This window comes from Mauremys mutica, chromosome 1 (genome assembly GCF_020497125.1).
Source record: "Mauremys mutica isolate MM-2020 ecotype Southern chromosome 1, ASM2049712v1, whole genome shotgun sequence".
In the NCBI taxonomy this organism is placed as follows: Eukaryota; Metazoa; Chordata; order Testudines; family Geoemydidae; genus Mauremys; species Mauremys mutica.
Genome location: NC_059072.1, coordinates 137,863,422 through 137,881,742, shown reverse-complemented (window position 1 = coordinate 137,881,742; position 18,321 = coordinate 137,863,422). Strand labels below are relative to the sequence as shown.

The window sequence follows — 18,321 nt, the reverse complement described above, 5'->3', positions numbered from 1 at the left end:
CCTAGAACTAGAAGGGACCTTGAAAAGTCATTGAGTCCAGCCCCCTACCTTCACTAGCAGGACCAAGTACGGATTTTACCCCAAAACCTTAAGCAGCCCCCTCAAGGATTGAACTCACAACCCTGGGTTTAGCAGGCCAATGCTCAAACCATTGAGCTATCCCTCCCTACCAGCAATAAACCAGGGATTATTTGCCCCATACACCTAGGACACAAGATGGCCTGCAGCTCTTTATTCCTGCTGATGATGCAAGAGAAGGAAAGAACCAGCCTGACTCTCCTTTTATTTCTACATAGAGTAAAACTGTTTTGAAGTCACAAAGACGGAATGACAGGGTGAAGTTTTAATACAGACCTCATTCAGAGCAGACCTGCACTTCCAGGTACACTGTTTTATATATAAGTTCTATGAGCCCAGTCTCTCAGAATGGAGGCTACGCATCTTCTCCTCACACTAAGGAGAGGCTGGTGAAGAGTATAAAGGCACCCACCTTTAGAAAGCTAAAGAAGTCAGCCCCTTGGTCAAACCAAGGTCTCGGTATGATGGAACGTCTGCTGCGGTCCACTGGCAGAGGGTCGATGACAGGCATTGGAAATGGCCTTGATATATAGCAGTCATCATACTCATCAACTTGATAGGGGTAACCTCCATTTGAGAAATCGAGCATCCCATACACCTGCAGAACCACACATGGATCCAAGGAAACAAACAAAGGGCTGATAGCAAGGACAGAGACACCTGCCATTCGTCCCTCACCCTAGCTCCTACCTCCAACCCCTTCCCCCCCCAGATGCCCCCATTCACCCCAGCTTCCACCATTTCTCCATTATTCTGCCCTATCCCTCAGCCCATCGCAGTGAGCCACTCACACTGCTGTTGGAGAGCTCCCTCTCTGGCCTCAGGAGCAGGACGCTCTGGTCCACAGCTCGGATGGCACACAGCGAGTTGGGAGCTGCCCTCAGCTGGAGATTCACAGTTGCCCCTGGCAGGTCCTGCTGCTGCGAGAACTCCAGGTTGACCTGGACAGATGGATCCCAAGAGGGGGAGAGCCAGAAACATGGGAGCAAAGAGGCAGGAAAAAAGAAGGTCAAGAAAAAAGGGATGAATTAGAGAAAAATGATTCCTCTGTTCAAGGGGAAAGATAAGGGTTTAGTCGTGGCTCCCCCAGTGCCTAAGCTGCATTTTCTATTGGTGCACATGTCACACACTGAAATGGTTTAATCTCTGTGCTACCCACCTCCCCTCTTTCTGCACCTGTGCCAACCCCAGCCTCCTCAGGCCAGAACCTCACCTGATTCTTGAAGCACATGGAGACTGTGAACTGGACTTTGTCGGCAATGACTCCCCCATCAGGGAACATGGCATAAACCACCAAGGAGGGGTTGGGAGCAAAGTGGAAGGTGAAGGTGAGAGGGATGGAGAAAGAGCCCGTTAGCCCTGGGAGGAAAGAGGAAGAAGGGAGATTCTGTCAGTATCTTTAATACAGTCTCCTCCTGCCCATCTCAGCCACAACCTCCCCCTTTCAGTCCATTCCATGCTGCCTCCCTCTGGGCTCTGAATTGTCACTAGAGCCCAGCATTGGAAGGGTTTTGCTCCCCCATTTTGGGAGAGGAGGTTGTGGACTTACCACCATTCTTCTTGATATCGACACGTTTCTGACCATCCTCGATGAGCTTCTGCTTCCCCACCACCTAGGGGAGGAGAAGGAGAGAGATCTTAGAAGGTGTTCAGGTCAGGTACCTTCTCCCATCTCCTCCCATGTCCCCCCAAATCTCAAACACCACAGATCAAAGATTACCACCAACCATGGGGAGGTGGAAGTCACATGGGGGATACTAGCCCCTAGGAAAGGGGAGGGTTTCAGAGAGAGGAAGGGAGGCAGGTTGTGGCAGCAGGGAAGGGACTTCCATGTCCAGGGACCAGAGAGAAGAGGCCTCCTTCTGTGGAGACTGTACATTTTGTAGGGAGAGGGAGACTGGGGATGGTTTCTAGCAGTAGGGAGGTGAGCTGCACTGGGCGAACTGGTTCAGGAATGAACAAGAGGGAAAGGCAGATCATGGGGAAGTAAGTGTCCTAGGGGATTGGGAAATCGGGGGGTCATATGGGAGGGCATGTCAGATACAGGAAAGGGAATCCAGCACTGCAAGCAGCATATTGGGTAGCAACTGCTTATCTGGGGAGATTGGGAGGGCTTCTAGAAGGAAGGAAGGAAGGTGGGTCCATCAGGAGAAGATGTTTGAGAGGGTCAGGGCAAGATTTGGTGGGGGAATCAGGCAAGAGAGGAGTAAACCAGCAGGAAAGAACTGGGTTGTGGCACTTGCTGGGGAATTGCAAAGAAGGTAGGAGGCAGGTTCGCTGTCCTGTCACGATGAGAGGGAGGGATCACCAGCTAGGAAGGGCTGGGCTGTCTGGAGGAGCTGTGATAGGGCAGGGCAAGAGAAGTTGAAGAAGTAGTATGCTCCTCTTCAGTTCTTCAAGGGTTAAGTCACAGCTGATGAGAGCTACAGCCATTGTGCTCTCAGCACCATGGCATCTCTTACCCCTGTTCCCAAAACCCCCACTTGGCACCTCCCACAATATCTCTGTACCCCAGTCCCTGGCCTGCCTGGACACTCACATAGAAGGAGAAGAGGATTTCTCTAGCTTTGTCTCCCAGGTCCATTCGGTCAATGCTGTAATCCACCTGGACCACCTGCTTCTGGCCGCAGGGCAGCACTCCCTGCAGCCTCTGGATTTTGAGGTAGCTCTTGGTGGTGCTGTAGTATGGCTTCAGGTGAAGGAAAGCATTCAGGTAGTACTGATGGATCCTTGTAGGCTTATCCACCAAATCTGGAAGCCTGAACCTTCCCTGGGAGAGAAATAAAAGGTAATAATTATGACTGCATTTCTCTAGAGCACTGTAAATGTTCTGGACAGCATGTGTGTATATACACACTGCCCTCTGCTGGATGGAATCAGTACAGCTCAAATGTCATTCAGAAGCTGTAATACTGTTACAGCTAACAGATTTTCCTCCAGCTTAAGCACTAGAGGCCAGTGCTCTAGAGCAGAAGGGCCTCTGTGGTGAGAAGGGCCTCCATTCTGTTCTTGGGCATTCATGGATCTGTTACAATCCCACAGTGCTTTACAGCAAGTGGACTGGATTCCAGAGACATGATTGTGTTAGACATGAAAATGGACCATAAGCATCTGAAATGGCATGTATCATCAATATATAATTGTTATAGATAACAAGTGTATGTAATTTATAGATACAAAGTGGCTTATAGCCTGAAGCCAATCATAAACTGCCTGAAATTAGGAAGAAACCTCCCCTATGGACAGTTAGTGTATAGCTGTCCGGTGCTGGATTTCTTGCTTCCACTAAAGTATCTGGTTCTCGCCATGATCACAAACAGGATACTGGAATAGATGGTGGATCACAGCACTGACCTGGTTTGGAAAGTCCCCTGTTCTCCATGAATCCACTTAGGCACTTAACAGACGTGTGAGATATGCCAATAACAAAAAATTTAACAGGGAGCAGACTAGCTTACTGGATGTCTAAAAACATGGATGTCTATCAACAGACAACTGGCTTCAACAGGCGCCATTTAGCCACACTGCTGGCATTTGTTTATCTGTAGATGGGGGTAGAGGGCTAACAAGGCCAGTTTTCTGTGCACAGAGGTAGCTCTTATTTGATGAAAATTCAGCAGTATCTTTGATTATGATTAGAGCAGGTGCTTGGGCTGGATGTTAGATGACCACACGGGAATCTTTGAAAAACTGGGCTTTTTTTAAACCTTGGCATCTCCTCATCCACTGTTGAAATGTAACTACCTGTGGGACAACATGGCCACAGGAGGGGAAGGGAATAAAGTCTCCTCCACTTGAAACAGCAGATTTTAGGATGGCACAATGTACAGAGTTAAGGGACTCACACCTACCTCAGAGAAACTCTATTATAGGGCAACAGCCCTAGTGATGAGAATTACCCTCAGATCAAGGGCCTGAGAGATACAGAGAAGAGACTTTCTAGGGCCTACTCAAAGGGGAATTGTGTGGAGCCTTGCCAGTGCCCGATGTCTTGGTCAGCTCCTGGATGCAGCGCTGGAATGCACTGTACCTAATTTGACTCACCTCCAGAGAGACCTCATTTCTATTCCAGGTAGCTGTGTCCAAAGTGAAAATAGCCACTCCGGTGCTATCGGTGGTGAGATTTTGGTAGGACTGGGTGTTCCCAGCATTAATAACCAAGAAAACGGGCTGCTTCTTCAGTATGGATCCTTCTCGGTCCAGGGCTTTGATCTGCAGGGAGAGAATAATGCACACATTCAACCAGCAAAACCTACTCTTGAGGAGAGACTGACAGGAATGGGGAATCTCAGTGAGAGACACTCAGTGGGGCTGAGAGAGCTCAGAGCAAGCTGGCCCTTTCTAAAGAGAAGGGCAGGGCTGAGGAATAGATAGCTGTAACCTCTAGGGAAAATTAAAAATGGGAATTTCTATGAGACAATGCTACAGGCTCCTGTGTTTGTGTTGTCACCTGCTAGAGGCACTATGTAAAGCACTGTACTTTGGTTGCCCTGGACAACCACTCAGAAGCTCCATCCCATGTAGATTTTACCTTCCCGCTGTAGGGGTACCCCGGGTGGTAATAATTGTCTGAATCCTCAAAGCTCATTGACCCAGCTTGTTCAGACATAAACGCAACATGGGTAGCATTTGCCTCCACGCCTATGGGAGAAAGACAAGATGCACAGTGAGCCAATGAACACACAGTGGTTTGCCATACTCTACTACACCAGCTTACAGCAGAAAAGTTTTGGGACCACTCCTCCCATCTAGCCATAAAGCAAGGGTGGAAGGCCATGACCTCCCCCCGCCCCCCCGACCTCTTTGCAATCCCCATGTTGATAACCCGTGAATGAGTACCATGGCTAAAGACCCCACTCTGATTGGTAGAACAGTCTCCTGCCTGCCAGTGACCAACCCATTTATTACAAAAGACAATTTCAGGGTCCATCAGTGCCCAGTGGACTAGTCCACCATCCCAACAGTGTATACTTAGTGGGAAATGGCCCAAGCTAGAGTGGACAGTGGGGCAGGCCAAGCATTTGCCCACACATACCACAAAAACTCTAGGTGTTGGGGGTCATCGGTCCATTTCGGAGATCACTCTGGGTCAACATTCCCTTTTTCCACCCTCATCCCCTCCCCAAGACCTTTATTATAAGGAAGAGTGCACACACACACACACCCCACACACACATACACCTTTGCAAATGCTAGGGTTTACCTGTTCCAGCTTCCACCAAAGTGGCTACCACATTTATACTGTGGCTGTACCCAGGGCTGACAAGGCTGAAGAATGCCAAGTTCACAGAGGCTGAGAAACAACCGGTCTTATCAGTCTGGAAAAGAGACAATGAGAATTGATGACAAAATACTCAAGGAACAAGAGGAAAAAGAACAGCCACCCTGTGATCTTGTCAGAGCTCAGAAGCGAAGCAGTGGCAGGCTCTGTCAGAGTGTGGAGGGGAGACATGCTGCAGGGAGTGGAGGAGTGTCTGAGTCAGCAGGAGGCACTATTGTCCCCGAGTCAGTAGTACTAAGCCAAATGCTCCAGTGTGGTGCGAGGGGTACTGGAAGGACCCAGCTGCACAGAAGTGCCCACTGCTCTTGGTTAGAATTTCTCCCTCTCTAGCTCATTCTTTTGCCCTGCTGTTCCTCTTTCCCTAGATGCTCCTACATCTCCATTAGGCCATTTCCCAGTTCCCTCCTCACCTGTCCTGTGACATTCTGGCAGATGTCCATGGGCTCTGACTCCGTCCTGTCTATGTACCAGGTATATGCTGTCTGACACAAAGAGACTTGGACTTTACCCTGGACAGGCTTTCCGTATGTGTACCTGGCAGAGAAGGGAAACAAGGGGGGGGGGGAACAAAAACATCTGCCACTTGTGTCCTTAGTCCACTTCTGCCTTCTTCCTTTGCACCATGGTGTATGTGCCTGCTATTCCAGTCCTGGGCTCCCACACAGCTCTGCCAATGCCCCTCAGTCCTGCCCTGCAGCCCCCCTGCTAGTCCAGCCCTGGGCTCCCCACATAGCTCTGCTGATATACTCCAATTTAACACACACCCCTGCCCCTTCCTACTGCACTTTAATTGGGGAGGACACTCCATGTTTTAAATAACCAACTAAATGATGTTTTGGGGAAGCTGCAGAATGGACAGACTTCCACATGGAAGAAGAGTTGAGAGCCACTGTAAATGCATTCACCTTTTCCCTGAAAATCCTTATTACAACTCAGACCCCCTCAGAAACACAAAGCTAATCCCTTCCATCCACTGAGCTAGATGAGCTGATACATTTTGCCCTCCCATCACAAGAGCCCTGTGAAACGTACTTGCCACAAACTTTCAGTGGAAAAGATGTATCCGATGTGAAGATCTGAGTGGGCTCAGTCACAACCACTTTGAATTTGGGCAGCACTGGAAAGGGAGAAATAGGATGCAAGAAGTTAAGAAAGGAACAGGTTGGTTGGCTGTCACCCAGCTCAGGGAGAGAGGTAGGGGTGTGTGTGGCACTCCCAGAGACAGCATTCCCCTGGAGAGAAGGGGTGGGGGTGTCTTCTCTAAGGCAAGGGTTCACTTGCAGAGTCTGTGTCAGGGTTGGTTTGGGAGAGGGCTTCCCCTGGGACTGCCCGAGAGCAGAGTGCTCCTGCTGCCTCCTGGACTGCATGCTGCTCTCCCCTCCATACCGTACTCCTCCACGCTGAAGATGCTGTAGGCCTTCCCATTGTCCACGTTGATGGTGTACGTTCCCAGGGGCGGTTCGGCTGCCAGCTGGAAGGACAACTGCACGATGCCTCGCGCTGGTTTCACATTAAGCCACTGGCCAATCCGGTTATTCTCAGGATCCTGATGCCATGGACAGAAACAGGATTAAAATGCAGCCCATCTTCCCTGTTTTACTCCCCATGCAGCCAAGCCCTTGGGTAGACAGGGGCTGGGAGTGCTACAGAGGCTGGGCCCAGCACCCCTTGAAGGTTGGTGGCAGGGCCGGCTCCAGCTTTTTTGCTGCCCCAAAAGACGAAGCAACAAAAAAAAGATAAAGCCCCGATTGGCGGCACTTTGGCAGCAGCTCAGTCGCGCTGCTTAATTCTTTGGTGGCGGGTCCTTCACTCCAAGAGGGACTGAGGGATCCGCTGCTGAATTCCCGGACATGCCGCCCCTTTCCATTGGCTGCCCCAAGAACCTGCTTCCTTTGCTAGTGCCTGGAGCTGGCCCTGGTTGGTCGTGCAGAGCACCACCATGCAGGAGACCAGGGTTCCAGGCCTGGTCACTTGCTTTTCAGGGGCCAGTACAGGCTGTGAGCACTGCAGAGGCTGAACTCTGTGCCCCAGGGGTAGTGCCCTGTACTGCTAGGTGGGAGACCTGGCTCCCCTGACCTGGCCTCACTCTCCTGGAGCTGGCAGGGGCTAGAATTGCTGCTGTCACTGGGCTCTGGGTGCCCTACAGTTCGCACTGTTCTTTACTGTGCGTGACCTGAGGTTGATCCCCTGTTCTGGTCTCAGGTTCTCCACAGGCTGGTAGGAACTGAGGAAGCTGTGGAGGCGGGGAGAGGTGACCCCAGCAGATTAGTGCTCTGCAGGGTGGGAGAGCAAGGCTCCATTTCCCTAGAGATTAGCAATCTCTGCTGCTGTGCAGGAGACCCTGTTTCATGTCTGTCGGTGCTGGTGGGAAGATGGGAATAGTGAAGGGGTCCAGTCTGGCACCCCCTGCAGGTTACTATTGTGTACTGCTGTGCAGGAGACAGTTCCAATGCACGCTTCTCACAGCCGAGAGCTGCAGGAAGAGGGCCAGTACCCTCCAGGTGGAAGTGGTCAGCACTGCCATGCAGGAGACCTGAGTGAGTCACAGTCTTGATCTCTCATTTGTGTGTGAAGGGAAAGGAATGGAGAACAGAGGCATCTCAGTATGCATATGGGAGCCACTGACCTTCAGCTCCACCAGCAGGTACTGAAAGAGAAAACCAGACAGAATTCCCATTAGTGATCTCTGTACTGTTGCAGGGAACAGAACCTGCTGCACGGGCTGGGACCTCCTCCACCCTGAGAGGTGAAGCCAAATCCATCCCTACTCTTAACTCCATGAGATTGTGCTCAGGGCCTGGGCATTCACAGCAGGAGCATCCGAGTTCTAGCCCCACTGTTGCCATGAAGTTCTGAGTGGCCACAGTGTGCAACATGTGGCACATGTTTTGTTACAGTAACAACAGGAACCTCCAAGCATAGGCACCAACTATGTGGGTTCTCCGGGGCTGGAGCACCCATGGGAAAAAAACCCCAAACCTCAAACAAAAAAACACAGTGGGTGCTTGGCAGCCCCCCTCCTCCTGATCAGCTCCTCACCACCGAGCGTCTCCCAGAGGCCCCGCCAATCAGCGCCTCCCCCGGCCCCCAAAGCACCTCCTATGCGCCAGTGATCAGCTGTTCAGTGGCATGCAGGAGGAGGGAAGGAGCAAGGGCAGGGCACGCTCAGAGAAAGGGCAGAACAGGACGGGGGTGGGAAGAAGCCTGGAGCAGTGTGGGGTGCTGGCACATTAGAAAGTCAGTTCCTGTGCCTCCCAGCAATGTGAGCTCAGATCAACCTCTCTTGTTCCTTACAAGGCTTGAAAGTATGCAAATAATGATCCCCACCCCCTTTTCAAAACTTCCAAAGTTGCCTCGACACCTCCCACAGACCTCAGGGGAGGTTGCAGGAGGAAGAGTCCCATTTGGCAGTAACGGAGGAGCCTCGTGTGCCTTCCTCAGCTTGGCTGGCTGCTTTTCCCCGTTTTAATTTTAAGCTAATAGCTCTTGAACAATTTCCTAGGCAGCTTCAGAGAAAGTGGTTGTGTCACAGCTCAGAGCAACTTCCCCTGTTCCCCCTCTATGGTCCAGCAAGGGCACCCACTCTAGGCTTCTGGCTCCACGGCTGTCACCTCTCTTGGGTGAAGACACACTTCTCTCTTGCTCCTGACCAGGTTGTTTCCAGGCTGAACAGTTCCCTACCTAGACTGTGATATCCCCAGCAGAGTCAGACTGCCTAACCAGGCCTGTTTTACCTTCTCTTTAGAGTGTATCTACTACACAGCTTCTTCTAAGCAAGCACATTTTATACTGAAAGGATTACAGAGAAGACAGAAGAACCTCCCTGCATGTTAATAAACTAACCAGAGCTCACCCCCAACTCCAACAAGTCCTTCAAAACCCCACTCCAGGGTTTTCCTGTAGCTTCAAGTTCCTAACACCCTTTGCTCAGCAGAAGAACCCAGCCTTATGGGGGCCATGGTAGGCCAAAGTCCTTCCAATCCTTCCCTAAGGATTGGGGGCCCCCTTGGACAGGAGATCCTGTCCGTGTGCTGGAGCAGAAAGGCGGCCCTGAGACAAATAACCTGAGTTTAAACTATCCCCAATCCTTTCATTGTCTGCTGGTCTCTGCATAATCCAGCTTGAACTAGTACACGTGAGCCTATGCAAGTGGTGGCGCTTTTCTGGAGGGGTGACAGCCTCAATGAATTTGCCTAAGCACCCCCTACTGTTCCCAGCTCCTGGAGGGGCTGTATGTATGTCCATGGGAAGGGTAAATACAATCCATGGCTCACAAGGATACATAAACCAGTGATTTAATACAATAGACCCGTGCCCCCAGATATTAAACTTAAATTCAGGAAGGTTTAACTTAATTCCACAAGATTTATCCAGGATATTACAGGACACCACCATATTTGTCACAATTCAATTTTCTGGAGCAACTCCCCATACCTCAGGGGAATGAGGTGGCCGAGCTGCAGTTGGCAGCTCAGTGCTGGCAGCACTCAGAAGCCACCTGATTCTGGTTTGGATCTGGGGGCCAGGGCTGGGTTACAACAGGAAGGGAGTTTAACTAAAGGGGAAAATCCCAGATCCCTTCTGAAAATTCAAACTCTTGCAGCTGCTGAGAGATCCCAGATTGGTACTCCTGAGGTATAAAGCCCTCTGCCCCAGGGCAGAAGCAAAGAAAGGCTCTCCCCACACACTACCTTCTATCTCCCTCTCTCCTCTTCCCCTGCCACATTTCTCACCTTGTCATTCAGTGGGATGAAATTGCTGTTCAAAGTGACAATTCGAAACCTCACTGCAAATGGGAAAAAATAAAATGCCTTTAGACTAATCTTCATGTGAGAATCCAAGTCTGTCTCCCCAATCCCAGCTGCATACACAGGTTCAAGGCATCATTTCAGCATGTTCCCTGAAGCCTCTTAGTTTGAGGCATTAAGTATTTGAGGGCTTGACGGGCTTTGAAGACAGGGATGGGGGGAAAAAATATGTAGCAAGGAGAAAAAGAACTTAGGAAGTATTTTTGGGAAGTGTGGTGCGGAGGTGGGTCTAGTGCACTGGTTCTCAACCAGGGTCTACGACCAGGTTTCAGGGGGTCCACAAGGATCAAGCTTCAGCCTTGGGTGTCAGGGCTTGGGGTCAAGCTTCAACCTACGCGATGGAGCTCAAGGAGGTAGTGCCACCTCTACCCTCCCCGACTCAACTCAGCGGGCCACTCAGCCTGTCTGAATTGGAGGGGGGAAAAGAGGTGCAACCCAAAATTGCAGCATCACTGCAGATGAGAGCTCTCCCCCTGCCATCAGAAGGGGTTGCCTCACAGCCACTGACTCCATGAGCAGGCAGCAGCTAGACAAGGAGACACCACTCCACTGCCCTGCCACCTCAGCACAGCAGGGAGCACAGCCAATGGAAGGCAGAAATCAGTGAGGGTGGTGGTGGGTGTAACCTTGTGTGCTCCTTCCCCCTCCCCCGTCCCAATCACCACTGGCTGGGGGTCTACAGGTTTGTCTATTTAAGTTTAGGGGTCCCTGGGTTTAAAAATATATAGTCGAGAACCACTGGTCTGGTGTTTCCACTTCATCTGTTTTACAGGGTTCTGAAGAGATGACGCTGAAAGGCAACAAGTGTTTTCAGTGTGAAATGGGATGAGTTTATTTTGGCTGTGTGGGAGGAGCCTGTGAGACCTTTTAAGAAAATATAATCTGTTTGTCAGGGGTTGTGAAAGAGGAGGGGGGGGGGGGAAACAAAAGACAAATACCACACACACCCCTCCCTAAACAGACCATAGCTCTGCCGATAGCTGCGCAGCTTCTCAGGGAGCTCACTGGAAAGGAAAAATTCTAGACTAGTTGCACACACCAGCAGATACATTGGCATTGGCTTACTCACCCCAACATCTGTGAACGAACATCTCCAGACATGTGTACACTTGCAAACTCACATGTGCACACTGGTGCAGAAACTCACACAGCCCTTCAGCTACCATGCACTCATAACACTTGCAGACCTCTGCACACGCCAACCTCTAGGCGTGAATAGATCTGCAGACGTGTACTCACCGGAGGATAAACACTGTTTATATACCAGCTTGTAGACAAATACACTTTAGGTGCATATGACGAGTATGTGTACATCTGCAAACACACATGCACCAAAAGCCACTTGCCCATGCCCACGCACCTGCAAACACAAGTGCATACAAACGCAACATTCTCATCTGCAAATTATGCTCATTTTCACTAACGCAAAGAAAAAACGCTCACAACTGCACACCCAATGGCACATCTGCATGCACACAAACACAGAGAAAGGAAATCCCTCAGGGCAGATCCCTTCTTACCCAATTGTGCTGGCATATAGAGAGGCTTGTCAGTCTGCACAAAAGTGCTGTTGCTGGTCCTCTGAATCAGGACTTGTTTCTTCTCAGTTATCTTGCTCTTGCCCCCACGTACAGAGAGCTGAATGGTAGCGACTTCCTCAGTGCCCCCTGAAGGAGGTGGGACCTGGGGTACACAGGAAACAACATTAGGAGAGTTAGGCACAATCCTTGGAGGAGGAAATTAATGATCCCATTGCCCACTAGTGAGTAATCCCCACAGAGGAGATAAGGAACCAACTTCTGCGGCCAGCTGAGTGACTTCTCCTTTAGATGAAGAGGTCTATGTTCTTGGAGCTCCTTCAGCTCCAAGGACACACATGAGAGTGTGACTTATATGGTAGTTGTGACTACTAGGTGCTGCATATGGATGTGTTACATACTGTGAAAGTGTCAAGAAGCTGGTGAAAGTGGGCTCCAGCTCTCTCCCCCAGGTTATTGCTGGGTGAAGAGTATTTATCAACTCAAAGATGTGTTGAGTTAGGGCTTCACCAGTGCCATTAGCTGCACAGATCTGGCCTTTGTCATCCTTCAATGGACAGAACAAGACAATAGTTACCAGCTTGTGGCTCCTTCACCAAGCATCAAAATGAACACACACCTAGAGCAGTACTAAATACTAGGGCACGTGCTGGGAGCTGCCAGACATGAGGTGCGAAGAGGAGGAAGACACAAAGGGAATCTGGGCACTAATAATCAACACAATACCTACTTCATTAAATGCCCCAGACAGCCCATCTCCACCAACATCATGTGCTGCCCTCCTCCCAGAGACCATTACACTTCAGCTACTCTGCATTAATGAGTGGGGGGGAAATAGGGTGACCAGATGTCCTGATTTGGGGTCTTTTTCTTATATAGGCTCCTATTACCCCCCACCCCAGTCCTGATTTTTCACATTTGCTGTCTGGTCACCCTAGGGGATAAGAGACCAAGAGTAACGGCTTGCTCTTCAGTGATTGGCATAGCACAGAGCACAGTCTTGCACTGCAGCAAACTAGTACCATTTCTCTCTCTCTCCTTGTATTCATCAGGGGGGCAAGGGCAGTTAAAATAGAGCTGACTCAATGGGTACGTGACCATGAGCCCACTGCCCAGCTTTCTTATCTATCATTTACAACCACCCAGAGTTTGTTTATAATAAAACACTTTGCAGAACATGTGAATTGCAGTGGGAAGTGTCCAAGGGCTATGACATGTGTGTTGACATTGGCACAACATAGCTTGGGGCAGGAAGAGCTTCTTGCTACAGTGCCACAAAAACCTTTCCCTGGGGGCCTTAATATTACTGAACTTGCTCATTAACACATTAGTGAATGTGTGTGCACACCCGGTCAGTGCACTACTCTGTGCAACTTGCAAGGATCCTGCTTGCAGTCTTCTAGAACTGAATTTTGGGGCCTGTCTTTGGGCAACAAGGAGAACATACACACACAAGAAAATAAAAGGGTTTCATTCAGCTTCCCCATACATGAAGTGGGTGTATATCAAGCGGGGTCCACTGGGATCAGTCCTGGGTCTGGATCTCTTCAATATCTTCATCAATGATTTAGATAATGGCATAGAGAGTACACTTAGAGTTTGCAGACAATACCAAGCTGGAAGGGGTTGCAAGTGCTTTGGAGGACAGGATTAAAATTCAAAGTGATCTGGACACACTGGAGAAATAGTCTGAAGTACTCAATTTAATAAGGAACAATCAGTTGCACACATACAAAATGGGAAATGACTGCCTAGGAAGGAGTACTGCAGAAAGGGATCTGGAGGCCACACTGGATTACAAGCTAAATAAGAATCAACAGTAACACTGTTGCCAAAAAAAACCACCCACCAAACATAATTCTGGGATATTAGCAGGACTGTTGTAAGCAAGACACGAGAAAGTAATTCTTCCACTCTACTCCACTCTGATTAGGCCTCAGCTGGAGTATTGTGTCTAGTTCTGGGCACCACATTTCAGGAAAGATGTAGTCAACTTAGAGAAAGTCCAGAGAAGAGCAACAAAAATGATTAGAGGTCTAGAAAACATGACCTATGAGAGAAGATTGAACAAATCCAATATTTTCAGTCTGGAGAAGAGAAGACTTAGGGGGACATAACAGTTTTCAAGTACATAAAAGGTTGTAACAAGGAGGTGGGAGAAACATTGTTCTTTGTAACCTCTGAGGACAGGACAAGAGACAATGGGCTTAAATTGCAGCAAGGGCAGTGTAGGTTGGACATCAGCAGGGTAGTTAAGCACTGGAACAAATTCCCTAGGGAGATTGTGGAATCTCCCATGATGGAGATTTTTAAGAGCAGGTGAGACAGACACCTGTCAGGGATGTTGTAGATAATACTTGGCCCTGCCATGAGTGCAGGGGACTAGACTAGATGACCTCTCGAGGTCTCTTTCAGTTCTATGATTCTATGCTTCTTATGTAAATTAAATTAACAAGACATGGTGTTTTCAGGACCCCTTAGCATACAATTATTCAGCCTAACGAACAGCTGCATATTTATGGTGGTCTTTTCAAGTTGCCTCAGAGTTGTGTTCCAGAATCTCAGCCTTCCTTAAAAAAATTAAGCCTCTAGCCCTCATGGTTGTGAAGAACACCTTCCAAACATGAACTGAGTGTTGGTATGGTAGTGATGTTGCCTGAAACAATAGCTTTCTTAAGGCAAACCCACATAGCTGTGGGACAAATACTATCTTCTGCGACAAGGACAGAGATGGCGCCATACAGTCATCATCCCTCAGGCAATCACGTGTGTTGGTATCTGCCCCTACTCCAGGCACTGGGCATCAGATTGTGGAGCTAGCACTGGCTGAAGTGTTGCCAGCACCCTTCCCATTTACCCAGCATCCCACTACTTTTCCTCCCTCTCCTCCCAGCTTCCCCTGTCACTGCAATGGAGTAAGTGATGAGTGACCAGAATTTACCTGCCTGCTCCTTTCTCTCTGGCTCCTATCCCGTCACAGCACACTAGACAAAGATCCAAGAGAGATGGCTCAGAGGTATCAGCACAGGTGAAATGAACACAGGTGTGACAGAATGTACCCTGTATTCACACCCTACACACTATTGTAATAATCTTTGTACAAAGTATGCCTTGTAAGGTATTGTTTGAAAACTCAAGTTACTGATCAGTATCGTCCTGATAAAAATATGTGTGGCAACATTGTATGTTAATGCCATAAGTGGAATCTTATAACGTATTAACACATGTTCCAAACAGATTGGCAAACAGGTCTGTCTCAGACAAAGGAATGTGTGCTCTGCTTTATTTACTGCTTAAATGCAAATTGAGTCAAGCAGCAAGGGATGCAAAGGAAGCTCTAACAGGTGGGGGGGAAAAAAGCAGCAAGGAACATCCTTCCCCCCCATAGACTTTGTCTCCTGGTAACCGACTGGAAACGTTTTTCAAGAAAGAGACTGAAAATTACAAAAAGGAAGGAGAAACACCACGAGCCACCCCCCTCTCTTCCCATTGCTTCACTGCACCCGAAGGGATAAAGGACACAGCTGATGGACTATGGGAGTGGTCCTGAGCTCACAAGTTTGGTCAGTAAGACTGCTGAAAGCAAGGGCGGTGCGGGGGGGAGCCCAAAACAACACACAACAACCACCTCTGCTTTGATTTTAACGTAGTTTGTTAAGTTAGATAAAATGCAACAGGTGCCTTTCTTGTAACCATTTCTGACTTTTATGCCTCACTACTCGTACTCACTTAAAATCTCTATGTAATTAATAAACTTGTTATATTGTTTTATCTACTCCAGAGGGTGTAAATTGAAGTGTTCGAGAAACTCCATTTGGAGTAGCACATTGTGTGCCTATTGTTCCTTTTAAAGGAAACAACAGACCTAATATAGCTTGTATAGTCCAGGAGAGGGCTGGGCAGTACAGGACATAGATTTCCCCCCAGAAATGTAAGACTGGGGGTGTGTTAGGGTCAGCCTGCAGCATCACCCCTTCCTAGGGATCTACAAGGCTGGTGAGAGCCAAAGTGTAACCCAAGTGTGATTGGCAGGCTGCAGTTACACAGAGACACTCAGGGTGTGGCTTGTATAATGGAAGGCTGTTTCTGAGCAACCCAGGTGGGAGCTACTGCTGCAAAGCACCCAACATTGCAGGGCAGGGTAATGCAGCTGCACAGAAGTCTGAATTGTACTCTGGTATGTCACAACAGGTATTTGAATACCAAGGCATGCCCTTCTATACCAGTCACACCAGTAAACATCTTCACACAGGTGCATTAGCCAAGCCAAGCAGTGAGGAAGCTCCACAAGCACACTCACATCCAACCCACGCTATCTGAAAGTCCTGCAGACACTTACTGGGAAGCTGAAGCATTTGAGCTGTCTCCTCTCCCAGACAAACCTATCCAGCAGCTTGTAGGTCTTGATCTTGGTCTCCAGGGTGATAGTGAGCAGCATGGAGCTCTTCACGTTACTCAAGTCCATGCAGACCTTCTCTGTGGAGGGATAGCTCAGCCGCGCTGGCAGCACAACCACATAGTTCCTTGAGCAGGGAGAGAGAAAGAATCAGAGGGAAGGATTTAACCATGTGTGTTGCTTTTAAAACATTCCCAGGGAATCAAGTTCTCTGATTGAGCAATAAACTGTACCAACCTAGCTGGCTGCTTGTTAACTTAGAGTTGCTTTATGCAGAAGCTTCCTTCCCTGGCAGAGAAGACAGGCTGAGTTTCTCTCCCCCACCATGCTCCCTCAGTTTCTCCTTCCTGGGGATCTACAGGAGGTAGTCAGATACACCACAGCAACACTTTCTGGCAGCCTCCACAGGGAGACACACCCACCCCTCACTGGGGGAAGCTTGGAAAATCTCTACTATCTCTCAAGGGGGGTTGACACTGCCTTTGTCAGTTTTGGTTTCTGCTTTCCAAAGAAGCCCTTTACCAGATTCTGTCACCCTCTGTGATATCACAATAGTCTCCCTGGCTACTGGTGGTAATGTTGCACTACATGAATGTCTTATAGGGCTGATGTACCTTGGTTAACTTTCTCTGTGCAACCATCTTCCATTATCTCGGTCCTTCTCAGTGAAGAAACACAAGGACTGGACAGAGGGAGAGATATGGGAAACCAAACACAAAGAAAACCATCTCCAGCTGGGACTCAGTCCTACACCCTGCAATTCTTTGCCTAAGAAGTTACCTGCCCTTTGTGACACCCTAACTATCTCCCTAGCAACAGCCAGTGGTGTCACAAAGGATGATATCTCGTGAAGAGACAGATGGGGAGGTTAGAGGAGATGGTGTCAATATGAACATTTCACCTCCACTTTGGAGGTGTAAAGAACAAGGGAAGGGAGAGAAATGCCAGGAATCAAGGAACAAGAGACCCCAGACCTGGTCTTATAACTCAACTGATTTAGTCAGCGAGTCTCCACCCAGCACTGACACCAGACTTCCAACAGCTTTCTCTGTCCCCCACATGCTGAACCATAAAAAAAGCTCCAACTTCTTCTCTCACCTGCCTCCCCCCCATCTTACTCCACTTAGGGGGTCTTGGAAAACCTGTTTTTATTTCTCTGCTCCCTACAGACTCCCTCACAGCATTCACAACTGCCCATGTGCACTTCCAGTCACTTGTTCCTTCCTCCAACAAACTGTCCCTCCTCCACCTACCCATTCCCCCCCTCCAACCAAGTACCATACCTGATCCCTCATATCTAATCAATTGCCTGCTTCCCTGACTGTGTCAATTGATATTCCCTCTTTCCCATCTGCCAACCATTATCATCATACCCACCCCTACCCATCACCCTCAAACATTTGTCCCAACCTCCTTACTCCTACTTCTCATCTCCTCCCCAACAATCTACCCCCTCAATCTACCCTGGGCATTTGTAATGCCTCTAGCCACCAAAGTGCCCTCCACTTCCCACCACAGCAACTTGCTTCTTCCTCCCAACCCCTTGCCGTCTTCCTCTCTACAGTCAAAGACCTGGAGCCAATCCCTAACCCCACAGTGACTTACGGGACAGGGTCATCCATGACAGCAGATTGGAGGAGTAGGGCCAGGGTGCTGAGAAGAAGCCACATCTCCTGCCACAAGCGACACCCCAAAGTGAGCTACCTGGAAGCCTCTGAGTAGGATTCAAGTTGAGGGCGGGGGAGAGAGAGGAACAGAGTTTAAGCTGCTTTCTCTCTGGCTCTCAGTTTATGTGGTACCGGCCTTATATCCTCATTCTGTCAGAGGTGTGACTCTAAAGAAGACTTCTTGCCTAGTCACATATGGAAGACAATCCACCAATCAAGGGCTGGAGAAGGGAGGGTGGGGAGTTCAGATTTAACCTGTGAAAGGAGCTTATTCTGGACTGGAATGGAGATGAACGAGTTCTGGAAAGCTGGAAAAACCACTTAAACTCAGGCCTTTTCTCTCTGAATTTGCCAGAACTAAAGAGTATATACATTATGTGTATAAGTACAGTATGCACAGTGTGTGTGAGTGAAAAAGAGCTCATATGTACTGTGACAGACCCAGACCAGTGGGGTACAGGAGTCTGGTAGAGTGCAAATATATTGGTTACTGGTTGAGTAGTTTTCTGTTCCCTGAGTGACCAGAGCAGGGGCTGCACTAGAGTAATCAGGA

The 18,321-nt window shown here is 49.1% G+C and overlaps 1 protein-coding gene across 4 annotated transcripts in view; it reads right to left on the bottom strand.

Moving 5' to 3' along the window:
* Positions 1–17,910, bottom strand: part of A2ML1 (alpha-2-macroglobulin like 1) — a 34,878-nt gene extending 16,968 nt beyond the window's left edge. For 2 of the 4 annotated variants that reach the window (XM_044998175.1, XM_044998182.1), the window contains exons 1-16: positions 17,707–17,910; positions 16,045–16,228; positions 11,688–11,850; positions 10,093–10,145; positions 7,986–8,006; positions 6,746–6,905; positions 6,392–6,476; positions 5,770–5,893; positions 5,282–5,396; positions 4,610–4,719; positions 4,123–4,290; positions 2,618–2,848; positions 1,628–1,691; positions 1,292–1,437; positions 870–1,019; positions 491–676 (exon numbers count right to left, since the gene is read on the bottom strand). In XM_044998175.1, the coding sequence (XP_044854110.1) occupies positions 491–676; positions 870–1,019; positions 1,292–1,437; positions 1,628–1,691; positions 2,618–2,848; positions 4,123–4,290; positions 4,610–4,719; positions 5,282–5,396; positions 5,770–5,893; positions 6,392–6,476; positions 6,746–6,905; positions 7,986–8,006; positions 10,093–10,145; positions 11,688–11,850; positions 16,045–16,228; positions 17,707–17,771 (2,025 nt within the window). In that variant the 5' untranslated portion in view covers positions 17,772–17,910. Of the gene's footprint in view, positions 1–490; positions 677–869; positions 1,020–1,291; positions 1,438–1,627; positions 1,692–2,617; positions 2,849–4,122; positions 4,291–4,609; positions 4,720–5,281; positions 5,397–5,769; positions 5,894–6,391; positions 6,477–6,745; positions 6,906–7,985; positions 8,007–10,092; positions 10,146–11,687; positions 11,851–16,044; positions 16,229–16,338; positions 16,361–16,715; positions 16,863–17,706 lie in introns of those variants that run through there. The other 2 variants (XM_044998191.1, XM_044998199.1) reach the window with 2 other exon arrangements.
* Positions 17,911–18,321: the final 411 nt, after the last annotated feature.